The 18,328-nt window shown below is 41.5% G+C and overlaps 4 protein-coding genes across 4 annotated transcripts; all 4 read right to left on the bottom strand.

Moving 5' to 3' along the window:
- Positions 1 to 133: 133 nt before the first annotated feature.
- PKNH_0921200 (translation elongation factor EF-1, putative) lies at positions 134 to 1,911 on the bottom strand (the record flags this gene model as incomplete). Its single annotated transcript, XM_002259200.1, has 2 exons — positions 134 to 1,035; positions 1,176 to 1,911. The coding sequence occupies 2 exons, from the start codon at positions 1,909 to 1,911 to the stop codon at positions 134 to 136; spliced, it is 1,638 nt and encodes a 545-aa protein (XP_002259236.1).
- Positions 1,912 to 3,974: 2,063 nt separating this feature from the next.
- PKNH_0921100 (RING zinc finger protein, putative) lies at positions 3,975 to 5,858 on the bottom strand (the record flags this gene model as incomplete). The annotated part of the gene is made up of 1 exon (XM_002259199.1): positions 3,975 to 5,858. One exon carries the CDS (start codon positions 5,856 to 5,858, stop codon positions 3,975 to 3,977), a length of 1,884 nt encoding a protein of 627 aa, XP_002259235.1.
- A 1,242-nt stretch (positions 5,859 to 7,100) lies between these two features.
- Positions 7,101 to 9,827, bottom strand: PKNH_0921000 (F-box protein FBXL2, putative; the record flags this gene model as incomplete). Its single annotated transcript, XM_002259198.1, has 4 exons — positions 7,101 to 7,163; positions 7,327 to 7,436; positions 7,657 to 7,784; positions 7,924 to 9,827. The coding sequence occupies 4 exons, from the start codon at positions 9,825 to 9,827 to the stop codon at positions 7,101 to 7,103; spliced, it is 2,205 nt and encodes a 734-aa protein (XP_002259234.1).
- A 1,894-nt stretch (positions 9,828 to 11,721) lies between these two features.
- Positions 11,722 to 17,360, bottom strand: PKNH_0920900 (calcium-dependent protein kinase 7, putative; the record flags this gene model as incomplete). Its single annotated transcript, XM_002259197.1, has 2 exons — positions 11,722 to 17,127; positions 17,256 to 17,360. 2 exons carry the CDS (start codon positions 17,358 to 17,360, stop codon positions 11,722 to 11,724), a joined length of 5,511 nt encoding a protein of 1,836 aa, XP_002259233.1.
- Positions 17,361 to 18,328: the final 968 nt, after the last annotated feature.

Here is an 18,328-nt window from a genome sequence, read left to right as displayed (position 1 = left end):
GGAAATTGCAAGTAAAAATATTAATGGTAAAAAAAGTATACTACTCCACTACAGAAGCAAAGCGATAAATTTCCCCTCTGTAACCACAACACTTTTCTCCCCTCCCCTCCCCCCCAAAATACAAGTGCTTAGATCAGCCCTTCAATTCCAGTATTTTTCCTATGGCTATGGTTTTGCCTTGATCCCTTAGGGTAAACCTTCCCAATTGAGGGAGCTTTTCATACACTTCTATGCACACCGGGTTAGATAGCAAAAAGTGTGCAGTAACGATGCAGTCATTTTTAATAAATTTCGGTTTTATTTTTTTCTTTTTTGATTTTTTATCTATAACTTCTAGCATGTCCAGGAATTGAATTTCTTCACAAGTGGTGTGGGCATGGAAAATACAGAAATATCCTGCTGTAATGATTGGCTTGTGTTCAAGTAACTCCACAATGGCTACTCGTCCAATAAATTCACTAACAACAGCGCATGGATTTAAAGAATCACACAAAACGAAGCCTTTGCTTATTTGATCCTCTTCTACACCTAACAATTTCACGCGAACATTTTCTCCAGGCTTAGCATAAGGAACTTCATCGTCCTCCAGGTACACATTCAATACCTTCACTTTTAACTTATTTGGCATGAGGGTACAACTCATATTATTTCCGTACAGGGTTCCTGATTCTATCTTCCCTATGGCTACGATCCCGTTATCCTTGTATCCTTCCAGAAGGGGAATTCTTAGTGGTCCGTTTTCATCCCAAGGGGGGGGTGACAAGGTGTTCAGAATTTGAAACAAGGTCGGTTTGGATGTATCATACCAACTACCCCTGGCATCATATAATTTGGAATTTTTATCGGAGACATGTTCGGAGAGATTCTGTCCCGTGAGTCCTGAGATTGGCACGAAGAACACATCCTTGTTGATGTTGTACCCGCAGGATTTTATAAAGGGGGTGATTTTCTTTTGTATTTCGTCGTAACGAGCTTCGCTCCAATTGCACGTAGGATCGTCCATCTTGTTGATGGCAACTATCAGTTGGTTTATTCCTGAAGGGGGAAAAAAAAAAAAAAAAAAAAAAAAAAAGGGACGCGCTGTGAGAAGCAACTGTACTGTCAAGACAATAAGGGGGTGTCGTGGTGATGGGTTCAGGATTTTGCGTTGTACACCGTTTTCCTGTTTGCCTTACCTAGTGTTCTCGCCAGAAGCGTGTGCTCACGGGTCTGTCCTCCGCGTTCGAAACCCGTTTCAAACTCTCCTTTACGAGCTGAAATGATAAGTACACCGATATCCGCCTGTGCGGCACCACTAATCATATTTGGAATGAAGTTCTTATGTCCAGGGGCATCTAAAATTGTAAACCTCCTATCCTTTGTCTCAAAGTGGGCTCTACCCACTTCCACCGTTTTTCCCTTCTGTCTCTCCTCTTCATTGATATCCATAATAAATGCCAGAAACCAACTCTCCCGATTTTTCTCCTTGGCCTCTCTTTCATACTTTTCTATGGTTCTATCATCCACGTACCCCAGAATGTAAAGGATGTTTCCACAGGCAGTTGACTTCCCTGCATCTACGTGTCCAATAAAAATAATATTTAAGTGTTGTCTGGGATCGACTTGTACCAAATTAGTTTTTGCTTGTACAATCTTTTCTCCTTGAGAATCTTCTCCTTGATCCTTTTTCTCTAGGTCACTGGGGCTATCCTGCTCGTAGTTCTCCACTGGCTGATTATCACTTGTTGTCATTTTTCTTATTTGTTCCTCTACCTCATTCACATTGGGGTCCTCGGTATTCTCCGTCCCCAGGTAGGAGGAACCGTTGTCTGCGTCATTTTCATTTTGGCTAGCTTGGACTTCCCCCTGGTAGGGCATTCCGGGGTAGTACGACGGGGCGTTCGCGTTGAAGGTGAAGGGCTCATTATTCATCTGCACAGGGAAAAGGTGTCAAAAGGAATGAAGTAAACCAATTGCGAATGCAGTCACCCAACGTGGTGAATATACGAAGTACTTTGATGGAGTCGCATGGAGAGGGCCAATCACATATGCGCACACGATCGAAGAAAGATAGAAACGTGGGTATGGTCTCCACGAGCTATATATACACGTGCCGCTTTTTCACTTCTTCTGGAAAACGAACAAGTCGCGAGGCACATCGCCACTAATGCATACATGATATATAAGATCGCAACTGCTCCTATTTCTTTTTTCTTTTTTTTTCAACTTACATTTAAAGAAAGGGGGGGGGGGGCAAGTCCACTGGGACAACAGATTAAACAATTCGTGATAGAGTATGGATCAATAATTGGAAAGGAGAGATCCTGTTCCAGTGGTATCGAAAAGGGAAAAGGAAAAAAAAAAAAAAAAAAATGGAGGTAGAAAAGTCGACAAAAAACCAAGTGTATATGCCTACTTATAAAGAAGGAAGTTCTTTACTTGTTTGGGCAGGCGAAGCTGGAACTCTATATCTAGTGGCTATTTCCTTGCGTACGTGTTTTATTTTTGTTTGCTTTTTCTGTGGAGCTCCTTCTTGAGGGTAATATCGTGTCAGATGTAATTATTCCTTTTGACCCTGGGAGCACTTGTCGACTTCTTTTCTTGTGCGTTTTTCGCAACTTTGCCTGTTCCGCTGTGGACTCCAATTGGCATGATGTTCAGTGAGGGACCTGAATTCAAAAAGAGCAACCCTGGCTAGGCGTACACGGTAAGTGAAACGGATGCACGGGGCCTCTGGCGATGGTGATTAATTAACAAATTTTCTTGGGCGATCTGCAGATCCCAATTCGCTTTTTAAAATTTCCCCACGTGAATTAGTCAGTTCTACTTTTGAATAAAAAAAGATTTTTCCTTTTTGATAGGTGGTCAAAAAAGAATGGGGGCCGCGGTACCGTGAAAAATTAATCCACAAAAAAAAAAAAATGGGAATTTGAAGCGAAAGGCGGGGGGGGGAAAAAAAAAACTAAGCGGAGAAACACAGATAAAAAAAAGTGCACGCCGAAGAGATGATGACAAAATGGTACAATGGCAATATGCTACTGTGCCGCGGTGCCCCTCTGTTCTTTTCCGACCATTTCCCACGTACCGTACGAATGAAAAAAAAAAAAAAAAAAAAAAAATATTGGATCATTTGTGGGGTTAAATCAAAAGAAAAGCGTCAGGGGAATTCTCCTACTTTTTTAAACCCCTAAATTGATGGCAACTTGTTTTTTCCAGGAATGTGATAAATTAGAGAAATATTCGATTCTTGCCAAACCTGGATGAGGACTCCTGCATAGACAAAGGGGTGCAGATCATTACGAGTTCATTTAGGTTTTCACCTACCCAATGGCAATGTACATAATTTCCGGGTACTTCACCGTGACAAGCACACTCTGCTTATCTACCCTTCTGCGTTCACCTAAGTGAGTCTCACCTTAACTAAAAGGAATCATGCCCCAATGATCGAGGAGTAAGTAAAATACGTGTACGCTTGTATGACTGCGCGCGATGGAAGGAGGTGATAGGAGATCCCCACCACACTAAGTCCTATGCGGACACCGTGCAAGGAGAGCACGTCTACCAACCTGACTTACACACAAGTAACTACTATCCCAAGTGGGTGTACAAAAAAAAAAAAAAAAAAAAAAAAATTAATTCTATTTTTTGAGGGGGGGTATATACATAATCAAAAAGTTAGTCACCACATGAAGGGTACAAAGAGGGGGGGATGACGGGGAATCATCTTAACATAATTAAAAAAAGTATCAATGAGGAGAGTAATAATGTGAGCTACGTATACAAAGTGTACAAAAAAAAAAAAAAAAAAAAAAAAAAGCTGGAAAAAAGGGAACGTGTGCGGAAAAACGCCAACCGGGGATATATCTTTCCAAATGATTGTTTTGAAAGAAAAAGCAAAAAACAGGATGACGAGGATGATGGTGATGGTCGTTGTGGTGATGAAATGGTGAGTTTTTTTTTCCCCCTCTCCAACCAACAACAATCCTAAAGTTACCTCAGTAGAGGAAGTACTTAACAAATATGATAACCGAAATGAAGAGCAAAATAAGAAGAGACGAGGAAATGGAGTCCAACATAAAGAGGCGGTGAATTATCGGGGACCTCGAATTGTCAAGGGCCAAAATACTTTTATTTTTTTTTTTGAGAAAGTATTCAGTTATGCTCTGAAGGCGTTCCATGGTGTTAGTCGTCTTGAACCATCTCCACTTGAGAATGGATCTAGAGATAATAGCGCTGCTAAGGCAATAAGAAAAGTTTTCTAATTCTTCATTCGACGGTTCCGAGGAGGTTAGCTTGACGTTTCGAAACTTGGTATTAAACAAACGTATTCCTGCATTGCCAAAACGGTTCAACTGGTACCTTATGCACAGAAGACAGATTCTTGAAAAAATAATACAGGAATAGTAATTCATCGCGTTGTACACATTATAATCACTGGTGTCGGTAGGATTGCTCATTATACTTCTGCACCTATCATAGTATAACGAAATTGAATTTATATCATCTTCTAATTCGATTGTCTTTAAAAGTTTTTTCAATTCTTCCACTTTTTTCTCCCCCACGTCGTTTGTGGTTTGGTTGGTACTTTCTCGGTTCATCCCCATGGATGGCGTAGCAGATGTGGCGCACTTGCAGGTGCCCCCTTCGGAGGTACTATTCCCCCCAGGGTGTTTATCGGAACAGCAAGATCCTTGCTTTGTGCAGTTTGAATTACACTTCACCCCCTTGCGGAAGTTATCGCAATGCTTACTATGACAGAGGGAGGAGTCAGGAAAAGAACCCTGACAAGGACCGGTACCGGTATCGGCACCGCCACCGGCAACTTCCTTAGATTCTCTCAACAAATTATACTCAAAAGAATTCAAAGAAATAGATTCGTCAAAAAGTGGAGAATGGCTAGCTATATAATTTTCATACTGATGGAAGTGTATAATATTATAAAGGAGGACTCGAAAGTTTGCAACACATTTAATACAAAGCACTTGGTTCGTTTTATTCTGCTGTAAAATTTTTACATGGATTCCATATATTTTCTCATCCTCATTATTTGATTTATCCTTACTGGAAGTTATAGCAAATGTGCGTTCAGTAGATATAAGATCAATGAGATCAATAAATTTTTCATTATATATGTTGAGGTCGAATACCTCTCCTGGGAAATAGGGACCAGAGACAAAGGGGACTTTAAACACAGGAATGACAGAGGAGTTTTTAATAACATCGAATCTTTCCTTTAGTATTTTTTTTTCTTTTTCTCTTTTGATCATTTCCATTTCTTCAACTCTCTTGGCATATGTCAATGGGTACTTTTCCTTTATCAAGTCACTCAACAAAATGTTAATGTTTTTTTTATCCCCCATATTTGATCTACATAAGGGGCAAGTGTTTTTATATTCCTTGGCTTTCTCTAGACAGTCTCTGCAGAAATTGTGTCCACACGGAATAGTCACTGGTATTATTAGGAGCTTCATACATATGGCGCATTCCAGTTCGGATGGGATATGCTCCTTTTCTGATTCATCTTTGGGTGAGCTTTCTTTCCTCCTTTGGGAGGTCGTTTGAACGTCGGGTTTGCCTTTATGGCATTTCTCCGCGTCGTCAGCGCTGGAGGTTTTTTTGCAGAATCGATGTCGAGCGGTCGTTGGAGGGAGATGAGGTGCGCCATCAAGTCGATGTTGCGAAGGTTCTTGCGACACATCCTCCGGGTGAGCCTTCATCGAATTATTCAGATTCCCCTGCGGGATATTTTCATTTGGAGCATCTCCATTCTCCATGACATCTTCGAACACATTTGAAGTTTCGCTTGTTCCTCCATCGGATGGGTCCTGGGTCAACAGGCCCTCATCCCGTATGGCGTTACTCTCTTCCCCGTCAGCCATCCTTTGCAAACCATCCTACATACACTGTAAGAGGTTACCCGCGTGTAAATATGCTGCTTTCCTTGACTTGTGATCCTTTCGCTTTCTCCCCATGCGGGAACTATAGTAAATGTGGTCCCGTTCTTCTCTTCACAAAAAGATGAAGTAAAAATATATCCCCTTTCCGTTTGTCTTTTCTTGCTAATTCATTTCAATTAACTCGTTTGTCTATCTGTTCGTTTGTTCATATGTTCATTTGTACGTTTGTTCATTTGTTCGTTTGTTCGTTTGTTTGTTTGTTCGTTTGTTTGTTAACTGTTATCTCCAAGGGTAAAGCAAATTTCGCCCATCGAATGTTCTTCCGTGGAAATCCTCGGGAAGGAAAAACTTCGTTGACGCTCAGGGGGGAAGCGCGCAACACAGGGCGTCATGGAAAACAAGAAAGGGTTACACTTTATGTGCAAATGGGTCAAACGAAAAGGAGGAAAAACATAATGAACTGATCACTTAATAACATATGGAATATTTCACTCGCGCCAACTCCTTTGGGACTACATTGGCAATATATGCGCGAAGGAAATATATTTTTCCCATGAATTAAAAAAAAAAAGGAACTCAAGTTCAAATGGGCGCATTGCTTTTTTCTATTTTATTTTAAAACTGGCACTTATATTTTATTGCAGTAAACATTCGAATGAACGTGAAAAAAGAAAACAGGGCAAATGCGCCAATCGGCCGATGGGGGGAAATATATGCCCGCAAAGTAAAAATATTTTTATATGTTATACATTACGTAAAATGAGTTACCATTTTGCCGCTTCGCCCCGCGGAATTAACTGTTAGGCACTCTTAAAAAAAAAAAAAAAAAAAAAAAAAAAACTGGCTGGGCCGCGAAAACTTTCTTCAAATTATTCTCCCCCATGGAAAGTATCAGAGATGGGACACAGGATTTATGAGAAAAAATTGATCAACTTAATTCGCCTTAAAAAAGGGATAATCTGCACAGCCAACTTTTGCGTTTCAAAATGAACAAGGCAAACAAGTTGGATGAACAGGAGCATTCAAAATGAAAAAAAAAAAAAATTAAAATTAAAAAAGGGGGGGGTTAAAGGGAACCTTTAAAATGGCAAAAAAAAAAAAAAAAAAAAAAAAAAAAAACGACCAAAAAAAGAATTACGTACAAATGTGATTTCTTCAAACTCAAAGTGTGGAAAAACGGTATGGGAAAGAATGAGGGTGACTGGGCCATTTGTAGTTTCCCTTTCATTCGCTCTGATCCAATGTGTCCATGTCCGCATAAATGGATGTCTCAAATATTTTCAGCTCCTGCGTGGGGTATTTTACGAAAAAAAAAAAAAAAAAAAAAAAGTGCAAGGTGGAAACTTGCAACATGCAGTTGATCTGCGAGGAGGGGGGGAGTCCTCCGACAATCTTTCCATTTCCACGGTGCCAATTTTCACGCCACATATCCGTGGAGCACCCCGCTTACATTGTATATGTGCACGCGCACGGAGGAACAGCCAACTTCCGTGAGGGCCCCTTCGCAGACCCTGCGGTCGACTGAGCACTGGTAGACACCCACATCCGTCAGCTTCGGTCCTGTGATTGGGAAATGATGGAGGAAAAAAAAAAAAAAAAATAATAATAATAATAAATTCCAGGAGGAATGCATCCCTATCGCGTGTGCAAAAAGGAAAAAAAACAACGCGTACTGCTTATTGGTTAATGTATATGACATGTGTTAATTCGGTTTAATGGCCATGATGGGAAAGGGGCTACTCGCTCAAAAGGGGATGTGCTTTTTTCCCTTAGTCCTCACCTGATGGAACGTCCAATCCGTTCACGTTACAAAAGGAGTTGTTAACTTTCCAGCAGTTGGAGAAATCAATTGCTACGAGGCCTCTGCAATGTTTGAGGAATTCCCGAACGGAGAAATTGTCTACGTTTCTGCGGATGGGTGAGGTGACGAAGGAAAAATTGCAAATGAAGTATATGGTGCGCAATTGCGATGCGTTCATGTAACAGAAATGGCAAGTGAAGTATATGCTGTTTTGTTTGTGGTACGTATTATTCGCTCCATCATTACTGCAAGGAAGACAGCTTAATCTTTCGGAGGCGCTTGAGATTTCTCGCAACGGTCAAGATGGTGTCGTTATGGACATCTATCGTTTTGGAAATATCGAGGATCCTCATCTTTGGTGAATGAGCACAGACGGTTTTTATCACCTCATTTGATACCTTTGTGTCTGCTACATTCAAAGCGATGAGGTTAGTAAAGCACTTGAAAAAGATGGCCACCGTGTCATTAATGTTGCACCCTCGGAGGTTAAGCACCTTGAGGTTCTTCGAAATGGCGTAGAGGTACGAAATGTCGCTTAGCTCTTTCGCATTGGTAATTTCGAAGCAGGAAAGTGACTTAAGAGGGGTAGTAATATGCGAACTCAGGTCAGCCCCTTTCGTAGCAGATTCGCCCGATGAAGGAAGCACACAGGTGAAGAGTACACGTAGCGTATCATCGGAATGATAATTGGATACTGTAGAGGAGGTCGTATTGCCAAGGTATAATTTCACTAAACCAGTCTTGAACTTTAAGGGGTAAATTCCATCATGACTAATCTTATAGCAATTACGAACGTCAACAATGGACAGATATTTAAACCGATGGAGAAGATCCTTCAAACTTGAGTCGGTAATTTTGTTGCACCCATTTAAGCACAATATTTTTAAGGTTTTGTCAAACTTGATATTATGAGAATTACAGAATAAATGAAAATGGTGAGAAGTGAGATGAGAACATCCTGAGAGGTCCAAGACCTGGAGATTGTCTGATGTGTACACTGTTTTTATAATACTTTCTGGTGGAATTGTATTTTTTAATGTTACATCATAGATGAGTTTAACTCTGAGGCAACGAACGATGTCTCTAAATCTCCTATTCAAGAGAAGGAGATTTTTTTTATTTTTTACATTCGAAATGATGTACCTAAATAGGTCATCTCCCAGGTGATGGAAAATATCAAAATTATCCTTCTTAAATAATATTTGGTGTGCCTTCCTCATTTTTATTACATTTTGATGATTATTTTCGTTTACCCTGTTTACTGGCACACACACGTTTTTTTTCTTCAACACGCATGTGTATGTTTTCTTCTCGTCCGCCTTTGTTTGGTCTGTACAGTTCGCCTCGTTTACGTGCTTGGTTTGATTTATTTGGTTTGCCTGTTTCTCCCCCTTCATCCGGCTAAGCACATTATCATCCTTAATTTGGTATCTAATTTTATTCTGCGCTAAATCATCCAGGAGAGTCTTCTTATCGATCACTTTCTTTCCTTCCTCCCCATATTTGCTAGAAGCTCCCATTGCAAAGAATTCCTTGTATGCGTTGTATGACGCAGAGGAGCTTGTCGCGGGGGGGGTGAAACAGGCCGCCAGATGGCTTCCCTCGATGTTCATTTTTGTCCTCTTCCTGGAAATAATACTATTCAGTACACTGTCTTCAGTTTTATCATCAAGTAAAATGTTGTTCTTCCGTTTGAAACTGCTAGTTATGTTTTCTATTTCTTTTTTGATGTCCTGATTTTCGTGTACTTTTCTGAACAGGCTGGGCTTGGCCCCGCTGGGAACACGTGGGTAATCTTCGCGCCTATCATGACAACCATCGGGATGACAATTTCCCCGGCTGTCTTCCGCTTCTTCCTTCTCCTTCTTTCCGTTCGGCACATTCCTTGGGGTGAAAAACACGTCTACGAGTGGGCTTTCGCCACCTTCATCATCGACGCCAACACCTCCATCTTCACTTCTTTTTCTTGCATCCCCCGTGGATGCACCCACCTGGGTGAATAGAGACCATATGGATTTCTTTTTCTCCCGATCTATGATAACCCTTTTGTCGTCTCCACCTGTGCGCCCATCGCTTTGGCTTCCCCTCCCGCCGCTGCTCCTGTTCGCTGTGAACAGGTTGGCTATGGTGAGTTCCTTCTTTTCGTTCATCCGGCGATGGGCGAAGCGAAAGCTGCATAAGCGGTTGAGGAGGTGATAATTTCTGATCCCCCCGGTAACGAGTCTCTCCACAAAGCTATGTCCAATTTATGTACGCCTCTTATCACGGTGGACCTATATTCCTTTTTGTTTTTCCCCCCATTAGGATGATAACCTGAGGGGGGGGTACACTCCACGCATCCGACAAGGGACAGTGGCGACTCTTGGAAAGCAACCAACTTGAAACCGCGTTGAAAAGCCAAGTGTGCAGGTGGATGGAAGAATCTATCGGATGGAAGAACACCCTACTTGCCACGACATTTCTTTGTTAAATTTTACTGAGGATTGCAAGGTCCCATTTTGTTAATGTCACAAGATTGGGCGGTAAGAAAGAATTTTCTCTTATGCACACGGATGGACCCGTGTAATTCTCAACCCCCTCCTGCGTGCAGTTGTGGAGGTACCGACGGATGTACTTTTGAAGAGGAGGGGGGAGAGAATCTTTTTCAATTGGCTCAAATATTGCGTTTTTGTTTTTATTTTTTTACAAAAGGGAAATGCGGCGAAGGTAGTTGCATTTTGTTTTCCTTTTTTTTTTTTTTTTTTTTTTTTCCCCTTCATGTATCGATCGGGGAGAATAACTGCACGTGGGAAGAAGTCGCTTTCTCCCATATGAGCATGAGCAAGTACACACCGCGTGTATGCTCCACGTTTTTTTTTTTTTTTTTTTTTTTTTTTTTTTTTTTTTTCTCTCTCTTTTGCATCTGTCTTAATGCATGCTTGACACATCTCTGTGGTGCTTCCGCTCGGAAGAAACTTCAACAGGGACGATCCTTCCACCGGCGCGAAAGCTGCGTCAAGCATTAACATAAAAACGAAGCGATTCTTCCTACGCTTGTGTCGGGTGAATGCCTACACACAAACATCAGAGGGATGGGTACGTACAAGTAGAAACAAAAGCGGATTAGTAAACACACACAAAGTGGGGTCTCTCCGCGAGATGAGTTAACTATCTTACAACCGTTTTGAATAACTTCATCTTAACTGGTTAGTCTTGGATCTATGCGTTTCACACGGGTCGACTGACTCGTGCATAAGGGAGTGAGCAAAACACATCGGCGTTTCCCTTCGTGCAGGAAGTGGTTCTCGAATTAGCACCCCCACGGACATTCGTTTTCGCATCCACGCTGTCCAAAAGAGCATACGTTTTGCATATATAAATGGACGAGAGAAAAAAAAAAAAAAAAAAAAAAAAAGGTCCCATCATGTGGGGGATGACTTCTAGGCGCTCTTTCTTGCCCGAGACAAGGAAGGTGACAAGAATTATTTCAAAATGGAAAAAAAAAACAAAGTGAAAAGAATAACAAAATAATCGCCAAGTATGGGCCAAGCAAAGGTCATGTAAAAAAGGTATACAAAAAAAAAAACACGTGGAGTAAACCATTTGGCCTACTTCTTTTTCCCTTACGCATATCTACAACACTGATATATGCATGGCAGGTACGCTTGGACCTGTCAACTGTTGAATGCAATCGCCCATTCTGCAAAGAATGCGAAGAACCCTTCCCAACCGTCTCAAAGCAAATGACGCATGCACGTCTTCTTCAAACTTTTACAAAGAGATGGTGAAGCAAAAAAAAAAAAAAAAAAAAAAAAAAAAAAAAAAAAAGTGAAGTGGACCGGAATCCGGGATACATAGTAGGGTATATCCGTCACGCTTGTTTAACTCCACAGAATGGAACCCACAAGCATGTGATCCTCTCACACATTCATAAATTATTCACGTATGGAGTTACAAAACGACCCAACGTTAATTTCAAACTAACATATTAATCCGTTCCCATTCCCACGTATTTTCCCTTGAGGTTTTTTTTTTTTTTTTTTCGTTTTTTCCTTCTGATGCGTGTCACCCGGGGAGAGAAGAAAATGAACCGATCGGACGACGATCACCCCCCTCCTCAGTGGTATATCCAATGGGAGTTTTTTTCCCTCCAGTTTGCTGATCCTCACAAGGAGTTGGTTCCTCCGGCTGATCACCGTTTGGTATTTCTGAAGGGGATATTTGGTCTTTAGAATGTTCACTGAGTATATTCCCCTCTTTTGTGGGTACTTCCTCTTTGGTGAACGAAATTTCGCTCGCTTGGGGAACTGTGTTTTTGTCAGTAGCATTATCCTTCAAAGGGGCACCGCTATAAGGCAGAGGGATAACTGGTTCGTCAGCGGAGTCATTCTTTTCATACATAATATCTTCCTTGTTGAAGCTAAAAACATTTTTGTTTTCTACTTCCTCCGTCTTCTCGTCTTCCAAATGAAAAGGGGCATACTTGGGTATGTTAAAGGTGCTAACACTAACATCCTGTAAATTTAAAATATTAATTTCTTCATTTTTGTAGATAAACGAATTTTCATTAATGACTGCAGTGGGGTTCTTTATCCAAATGTGCTCCAAAGCTTCATTGGCTGATATTCTCTTCTCAACGTTAAGTTCTAAAAGCTTGGAAATGAGATCTTTGGCTGATGAGGAGATGCTCTTCCATACGTGGTCTTTAAAGGTGAGAACATAATTCTTTTGTAAATTCATTTCTGTGTTTTTACTAATTGGAAAGGGAAGCTTTCCACTCAGAAGCAAGTACAGTATAATTCCTATGGACCAAGCATCTACCTTGTGGTTATAACCCTGTAGAGTGATGACTTCGGGAGCTACATAGGCTAGTGTACCACAGGGTTCCTTTAACAATTCGTTTGGAGCACACAAGGTGGATAAGCCAAAGTCGGTTAACTTTATTTGCGCGTCCCTAGATTTATCTGTAAGTAGTATGTTCTCAGGTTTTATATCCCTATGTATAATTCCACATCTGTGCAGATATGCTACTGTCTTTATTAACTGCGTGATAATTTTGTTCGCGTGAATCTCACTAAGTCTCGTCTCCGTCAGTAAGAAATCATATAACTCTCCTCCTTTTACTAACTCCATGGAGATATACAGAGTTTCCTTTGTATTAATAATCTCCTTCAAATAAATAACATTGGGATGTCGGAGGAGCCTTAAAATGGATATCTCACTACGCAACAATTCCTTCTCATAAATTGAAACTGATCTTTTATCAATAACTTTTATTGCAAACTCAGAATTTGTCTGCTTGTTGATTCCTCGATACACGGTAGAAAACTTTCCTTGTCCTAATTGTTCATGTAATTCATACAGATTGTACAACGTGTTCTGCTTCGTCGTCGAATACAAAGCCTGTAACCACTCCTCTCTCTCCTCATATGTATTCACGTACAGGTTTCTCCTCTGTACTTGATTGGTTCCCTTATGACATATAGAAAATCCAAACTTATTAACATGATCATTTTTCGAGATAACTTCTACATAGCAACCTTCCAGAAACATGAATCCTCGGGGTTTTAAATTTTTCTGCTTATCGTAATAATACAACAGATTATCAAAGAGGATGTAATACCTTGCCTTAAACTGATGAAGATGTTTCCCTATTTTGTAAAGGATTCCTTCCTTCAATGAATTCTTTTTAATCATGTCTAGACATTTCTGGAAGTCGAAGTTGCAGTAGATGCACTTGTAGAAGTAGCAATGTTCGCATTCGCAATACTCGCACTCCATGGCGATTTTGTCTTCGTTCACACAGAACCTCGGGTACCTTCCGTGACAGTTGGGGCACATCAGGAAGGGCCCCTTGCAGTTCGGACACGAGTACAGGTTAACGTCTTTCACGTGTTTTTTCTTCTTCTTTCCCTCGTGGGCATGGTGGTTGGCGAATTGGGCCTCGCTTGGATCGGCGGGAGGTTCTTCGCTCGGAGCTTCCGCAGCTACTGGCTCCACGACTTCCTCCTTCACGGATTCCAAATTAACCTCTGCCTTCCTCTCCGATATGCCTAATCCTTCTACAAGATCAACCTTTTCCAAATTCTGGATCTCCACGATGGAGGTGCTTTTCTCCATCGCTCCGTTAACTGATGGTGGACCATTCTGCACCATGTTCTCCCCCTCGATCGAATTCACCCCCTCGAAACTTAACCCGGTATTCAAGAGGGGCTTCTTTCTCTTCTTCCCGCAGTGCGCACCGTTCGAATAATTTCTTGTCTTCTCGATGTTCCTTCTGGCCTTCTTGTACTTGTCCTTGCAGTGTGAATTTCGCTCCTTCCACACCTCGTTAATGTTGAAACTAGTTCTGGAAGCCTTGATAAACTCCACAATTTCTTTGGAAAAAATATCGTTCAGGGAATTGGTCAACAGGTTGAAGTCGCATTCGTAGCCTGTCTTATTCTTTATGTCTTCCAGGGCCATGATCATTTTTTCCTCACTTGGCTGTTTGTTCGGCTGGTTGCTCGGCTGGTTGCTCGGCTGGTTGCTCGGCTGGTTGTTCGGTTGGTTGCTCGGTTGGTTGCTCGGTTGGTTGCTCGGTTGGTTGCTCGGCTGGTTGCTCGGCTGGACGCCATCCTTGACGCCTCCCTTTCCGATGTTCACCTCGTGCATACCTTTCTGCCTGAGAACAGCGTTGAAACATTCCGCAATTTTCTTCTTCCCATCAAGCCTCTTCTTCTCCTCCTCCTCCATCGCCTCCTCACTTTTCTCAACACCGTGGGAATTTCCATTCGTTTCGCTCACTTTTTCGGCTCCTTCCTTCTGTTCATATGTTTGCTCAACCTTCGTTTCTTCCTTATTCTCTTGGGGAATTCCTGAATACCTGGATGGGGCGGTCTCCAAAGCGGCGTCTACCCCATCCACGGTGTCCGTCGGATTCACCGCGTGCTCGCTTAAGGTGATAATTGCTTCTCTCTTTTCGTGCCCCTCCACATCTTCTGTGGGCGCCTCCGTAGAAGATTTTCCAGTAACGCTAGCACACAATTCAGTGTTCTCCTCATTTCCCCCCTCTGCACCAGTGTCTCCCTTCTGGTTCTCCATCCTCTTCCCGATCCCCCCTACAACCCCTGTCGTTTCTTCTCCGCTCGGTAGAGCAAAATTAACCAACTTGTTCCCATTATCCATTTTTCCTTTTCTCTTGCTCGCTCCAAGATCATTTTTGTCCTTATCGGTATGTTCGCTCGTTCCGCCTTCGTCGTCGCTCCCCCCTTTGTGGCCGCCCCCCTGTTTTCCCTTTAGAAAATTCACGCACAAATTATCATTTAGGCAGTTGTAGTCAGGGGCCTGGATAATGAAGAGCTGCCTAATCTTAAAATAAACTTCTTCGGTAATTACTTCCTCGTTCTGATCAATTTGCTTGGTCTTAAAATTTTCTGATTTAATTACAAAGTTGCTAATGTAGTCTCTGCCGTAGAGAACATTTCCTTGAAGCCCCCATATGTCTTCATGGAGACAACTGAAAAATACATAGAGAAAAAAATCATACTTATATATCACACTCTTAAACTGTATGGGTGTTATTTTATCATTGTCCCAGAATTCACATTCTTCTAGCATTCGATCGACCATCTCCTCGACGTCTACATTTTTTTCCTCCATGTCATAATTCTCTTCATCGTTAAGAATATTCCTTGCCGTTTTGGATGGGAGACAATATTCATGGACAAATAATTTCCTTTTCGTTTTTTCTTTTTTTTCCTTTTTGTAAATGTTCATGTCACTTCGGTTATTTAAGCATATTCTTTTTTTTCCTTTTTTTATCATTTCTCCTGCTGCTTCTGTTTCTTCGCTCAGCGGTTTAGATTGTTCTTCCGACTGGGAATCTTCGTTCACATTATTCGTTCCGTTGACTTTCGTCCCGTTGACTTTCGTCCCGTTGACTTTCGTTCCGTTGACTTTCGTTCCGTTGGCTTCTGCTCCGTTGACATATGCACCACCGTCTTGCGCGCAACCTGCTTCCTCTTGGCACAACTCATTCCTCCCTTGTGGGGTGTTCTTTTCTCTTCCATTGTCCTTTCCCCGATCAGCCCCTTGTTCCACTTTTCGGTTTGCCGATAATTTGTCACCTCCGTGGTCTACACCCCTATCTGGGAGGCTCTTCTTCTTCTTCCTCCTTCTCGTCTGCTTATTTTTGATGAGGTAGCCGTAGATGCTGATGAAGGAGTCTTCCGTGCTACTGGAGGTGTAACTATCACTTCCATTTCGTTGCTCCTTGTTGGAATTAAAACTATCTACCTCTTCGGTGCTCAGAAATGAATTTGTATCGTTACTAGTGTAGCTATCACTCGTTGATGACATGAACCCGATATTATTATTTCCACTTTTGAAATTGGCTAAATATCTAGAGGCTTTCTTTTTTGTTTTACTTCTAAGACTTTTTTTTTTATTAACAATTGAGTAATCCATTTCTTCATTGATGAATCCATTGGACGTGCTGCTAGATGATGTGTTCATGTTGTCTTCGCTTTCGCTCTTGAAAATGGAATCCTTCTTTGGAGACTTGTTCTTCTCCTTTTCTTTCTTACATTTTCTCTCACACTCATTGAACGAATCGTTCCTTTCGTAACTTCCGTTTCTGATTCCCTTCATGCACCTCTCCAGCTGGTGCTTCTTCTCCTTCCTGATTTTTTTCGCTAGCTCCCTCATGTTTAGTAGCTTCTTCCGCTTCTGCATTCGCCTCTGTTGTTGGAGGCATTTGCTGCAGTTCGTCACACCGTTAGCAGATGCATCGTTAGTACCTACCCCACTGCCGCTTCCAGGGATGCTACCCACTGCAGTTGCACTCACGTGTTCCTCATGGCAATAACCCTCGTCATTATCATAATCCTCATCATCACTATTGTCATCATCATCTTCGTCTTCGTCATCGTTGTCCCCCTTGTAGCTGTTGCTGTAGTTGCTGTCGTCTTCATTGTCGTCGTTCTCCCCATTGCTATACCCATAAATCTCCCCATATCGGTAAACTTCAGGGTGATCTCCATTGTGCCCACCATTAAAATCCCCATTCTTCATTTCGTCCTTATGGTCATATTCTTCCCCTTCGATTGTGTCATGCAAATTGTCATTCGTTCTGTACTCCCCATCAAACGACTTGTTCTTCCTTTTATCTTTCTTATTAAAGAAAACACTTTTCAATTTATCAATATATGGTATGTTGGACAGCATAGCCACCATTTCAGACTTTTGTATATATCCATCGGAGTTCAAGTCGAAAATATCAAAAAGTACATTTATCTTGTCGCTCTTGGTTCCTCTACAGCAGATGGCAATACCAATTATAAATTCTTCAAAATCTATGTAGCCTGTATTTTTGAAGTTAAATTTTAGGAATAGTCGTTCGCCCCATAATCCTGGTAAAGGGAAAAACTGGAGGAAGGTCTCCTTGTCTATCTGATTCGATACCGATCTACTTCCTAACTCCTTGAATATCTGCAAACAGAGAGTGGTGTAAGAAAGCACATGTATGGTGTAGATGTACAAAAATATCATTACATGCCACAAGGTATGTATGCGTGGGGTGTTCATCTGCCTCAGCGACTCGTGCATTCCTTGCTTACCTTCTTCAAAACCTCCAGCTCATCCGTTTCGAATTTTTTGCTACATATTTTAAAATTTTTCTTCTGATCTTCTTTCTCCTTGTCTTTCTCTGTTTGGAGCCCCATTTAAGGAGGGCACTTGGGTGAATAACTTCGACGACCTCGAAAGGCAAATGGTTCAAAAACCAAGACGCACAGGGAGGAAAAGTGCCAATATATATATATATATATATATATATATATATATATATATATATATATGTATATCAGGGGGTCGTGGTGCAACTTCTATCAGGTAGTGATCTTACACTGTATGATGTATTCTACACGTCAAAATTACAGACAAAAAAAAAAAATAAAATAAAATAAAATAAAATGACATTCGAAACAACTGAACGTGATGAATGCGTGTTGATCCTATGTTTAAAAATTAACTTCGGTTCAACATTACGGAATGGCATGGATGCATGTGATTGGTGGGCGAAGCATCTGGTCGGTCCCCTTTGGGGGGAGGGTTCGTGGGAACATCCCCAATAGGGTTTTACACGATGTCTAAATGGAAAACACACACCTGCACACTAATTCGACGACTCACTCACAATAACAATCACACTCATGTGTATGAATTGACAAACTGAATGTGAAACTTCACAAGCGTGTATCTGCGCGAAGTATATTATGAACTAACGACGCCAGATGTATCTACGTGTCAGTCCGTTGCACTGTAGGAACAAAATTGTAAGATCCCCTTCTGGCTACCAGGCCTTTGGACGGCAATTCCTCTGCGGTGGTATCACTTACAAAGAAAAATATGCAAATATGTAAGCAGGGCTCCTTCCATGGAGTTGTCCATTCACAACGCCACGCACAGGTGCATGAACAATGGTCTGATAATAAACCCCCCACTAGCGCTAACAAACTGCCAGGCAAAAAGATAAGTGTAAGGGGGGGAAAAAAACAACCAAAAGACAACGAATGGTGTACTACAAATAAAAACAAAGGATTTGTTGGGAAGTGAAAACATAAACATATATATACATTTAAGTATATACAGAGCCAAATAAACAATGGCGCTAATTTATTTCACACAAAAA

The sequence above is a fragment of the Plasmodium knowlesi genome (genome assembly GCF_000006355.2).
Source record: "Plasmodium knowlesi strain H genome assembly, chromosome: 9".
Taxonomy (NCBI): Eukaryota; Apicomplexa; class Aconoidasida; order Haemosporida; family Plasmodiidae; genus Plasmodium; species Plasmodium knowlesi.
Note: the sequence above shows the minus strand (reverse complement) of the source record. Positions and strands in the feature narration are given on the sequence as shown.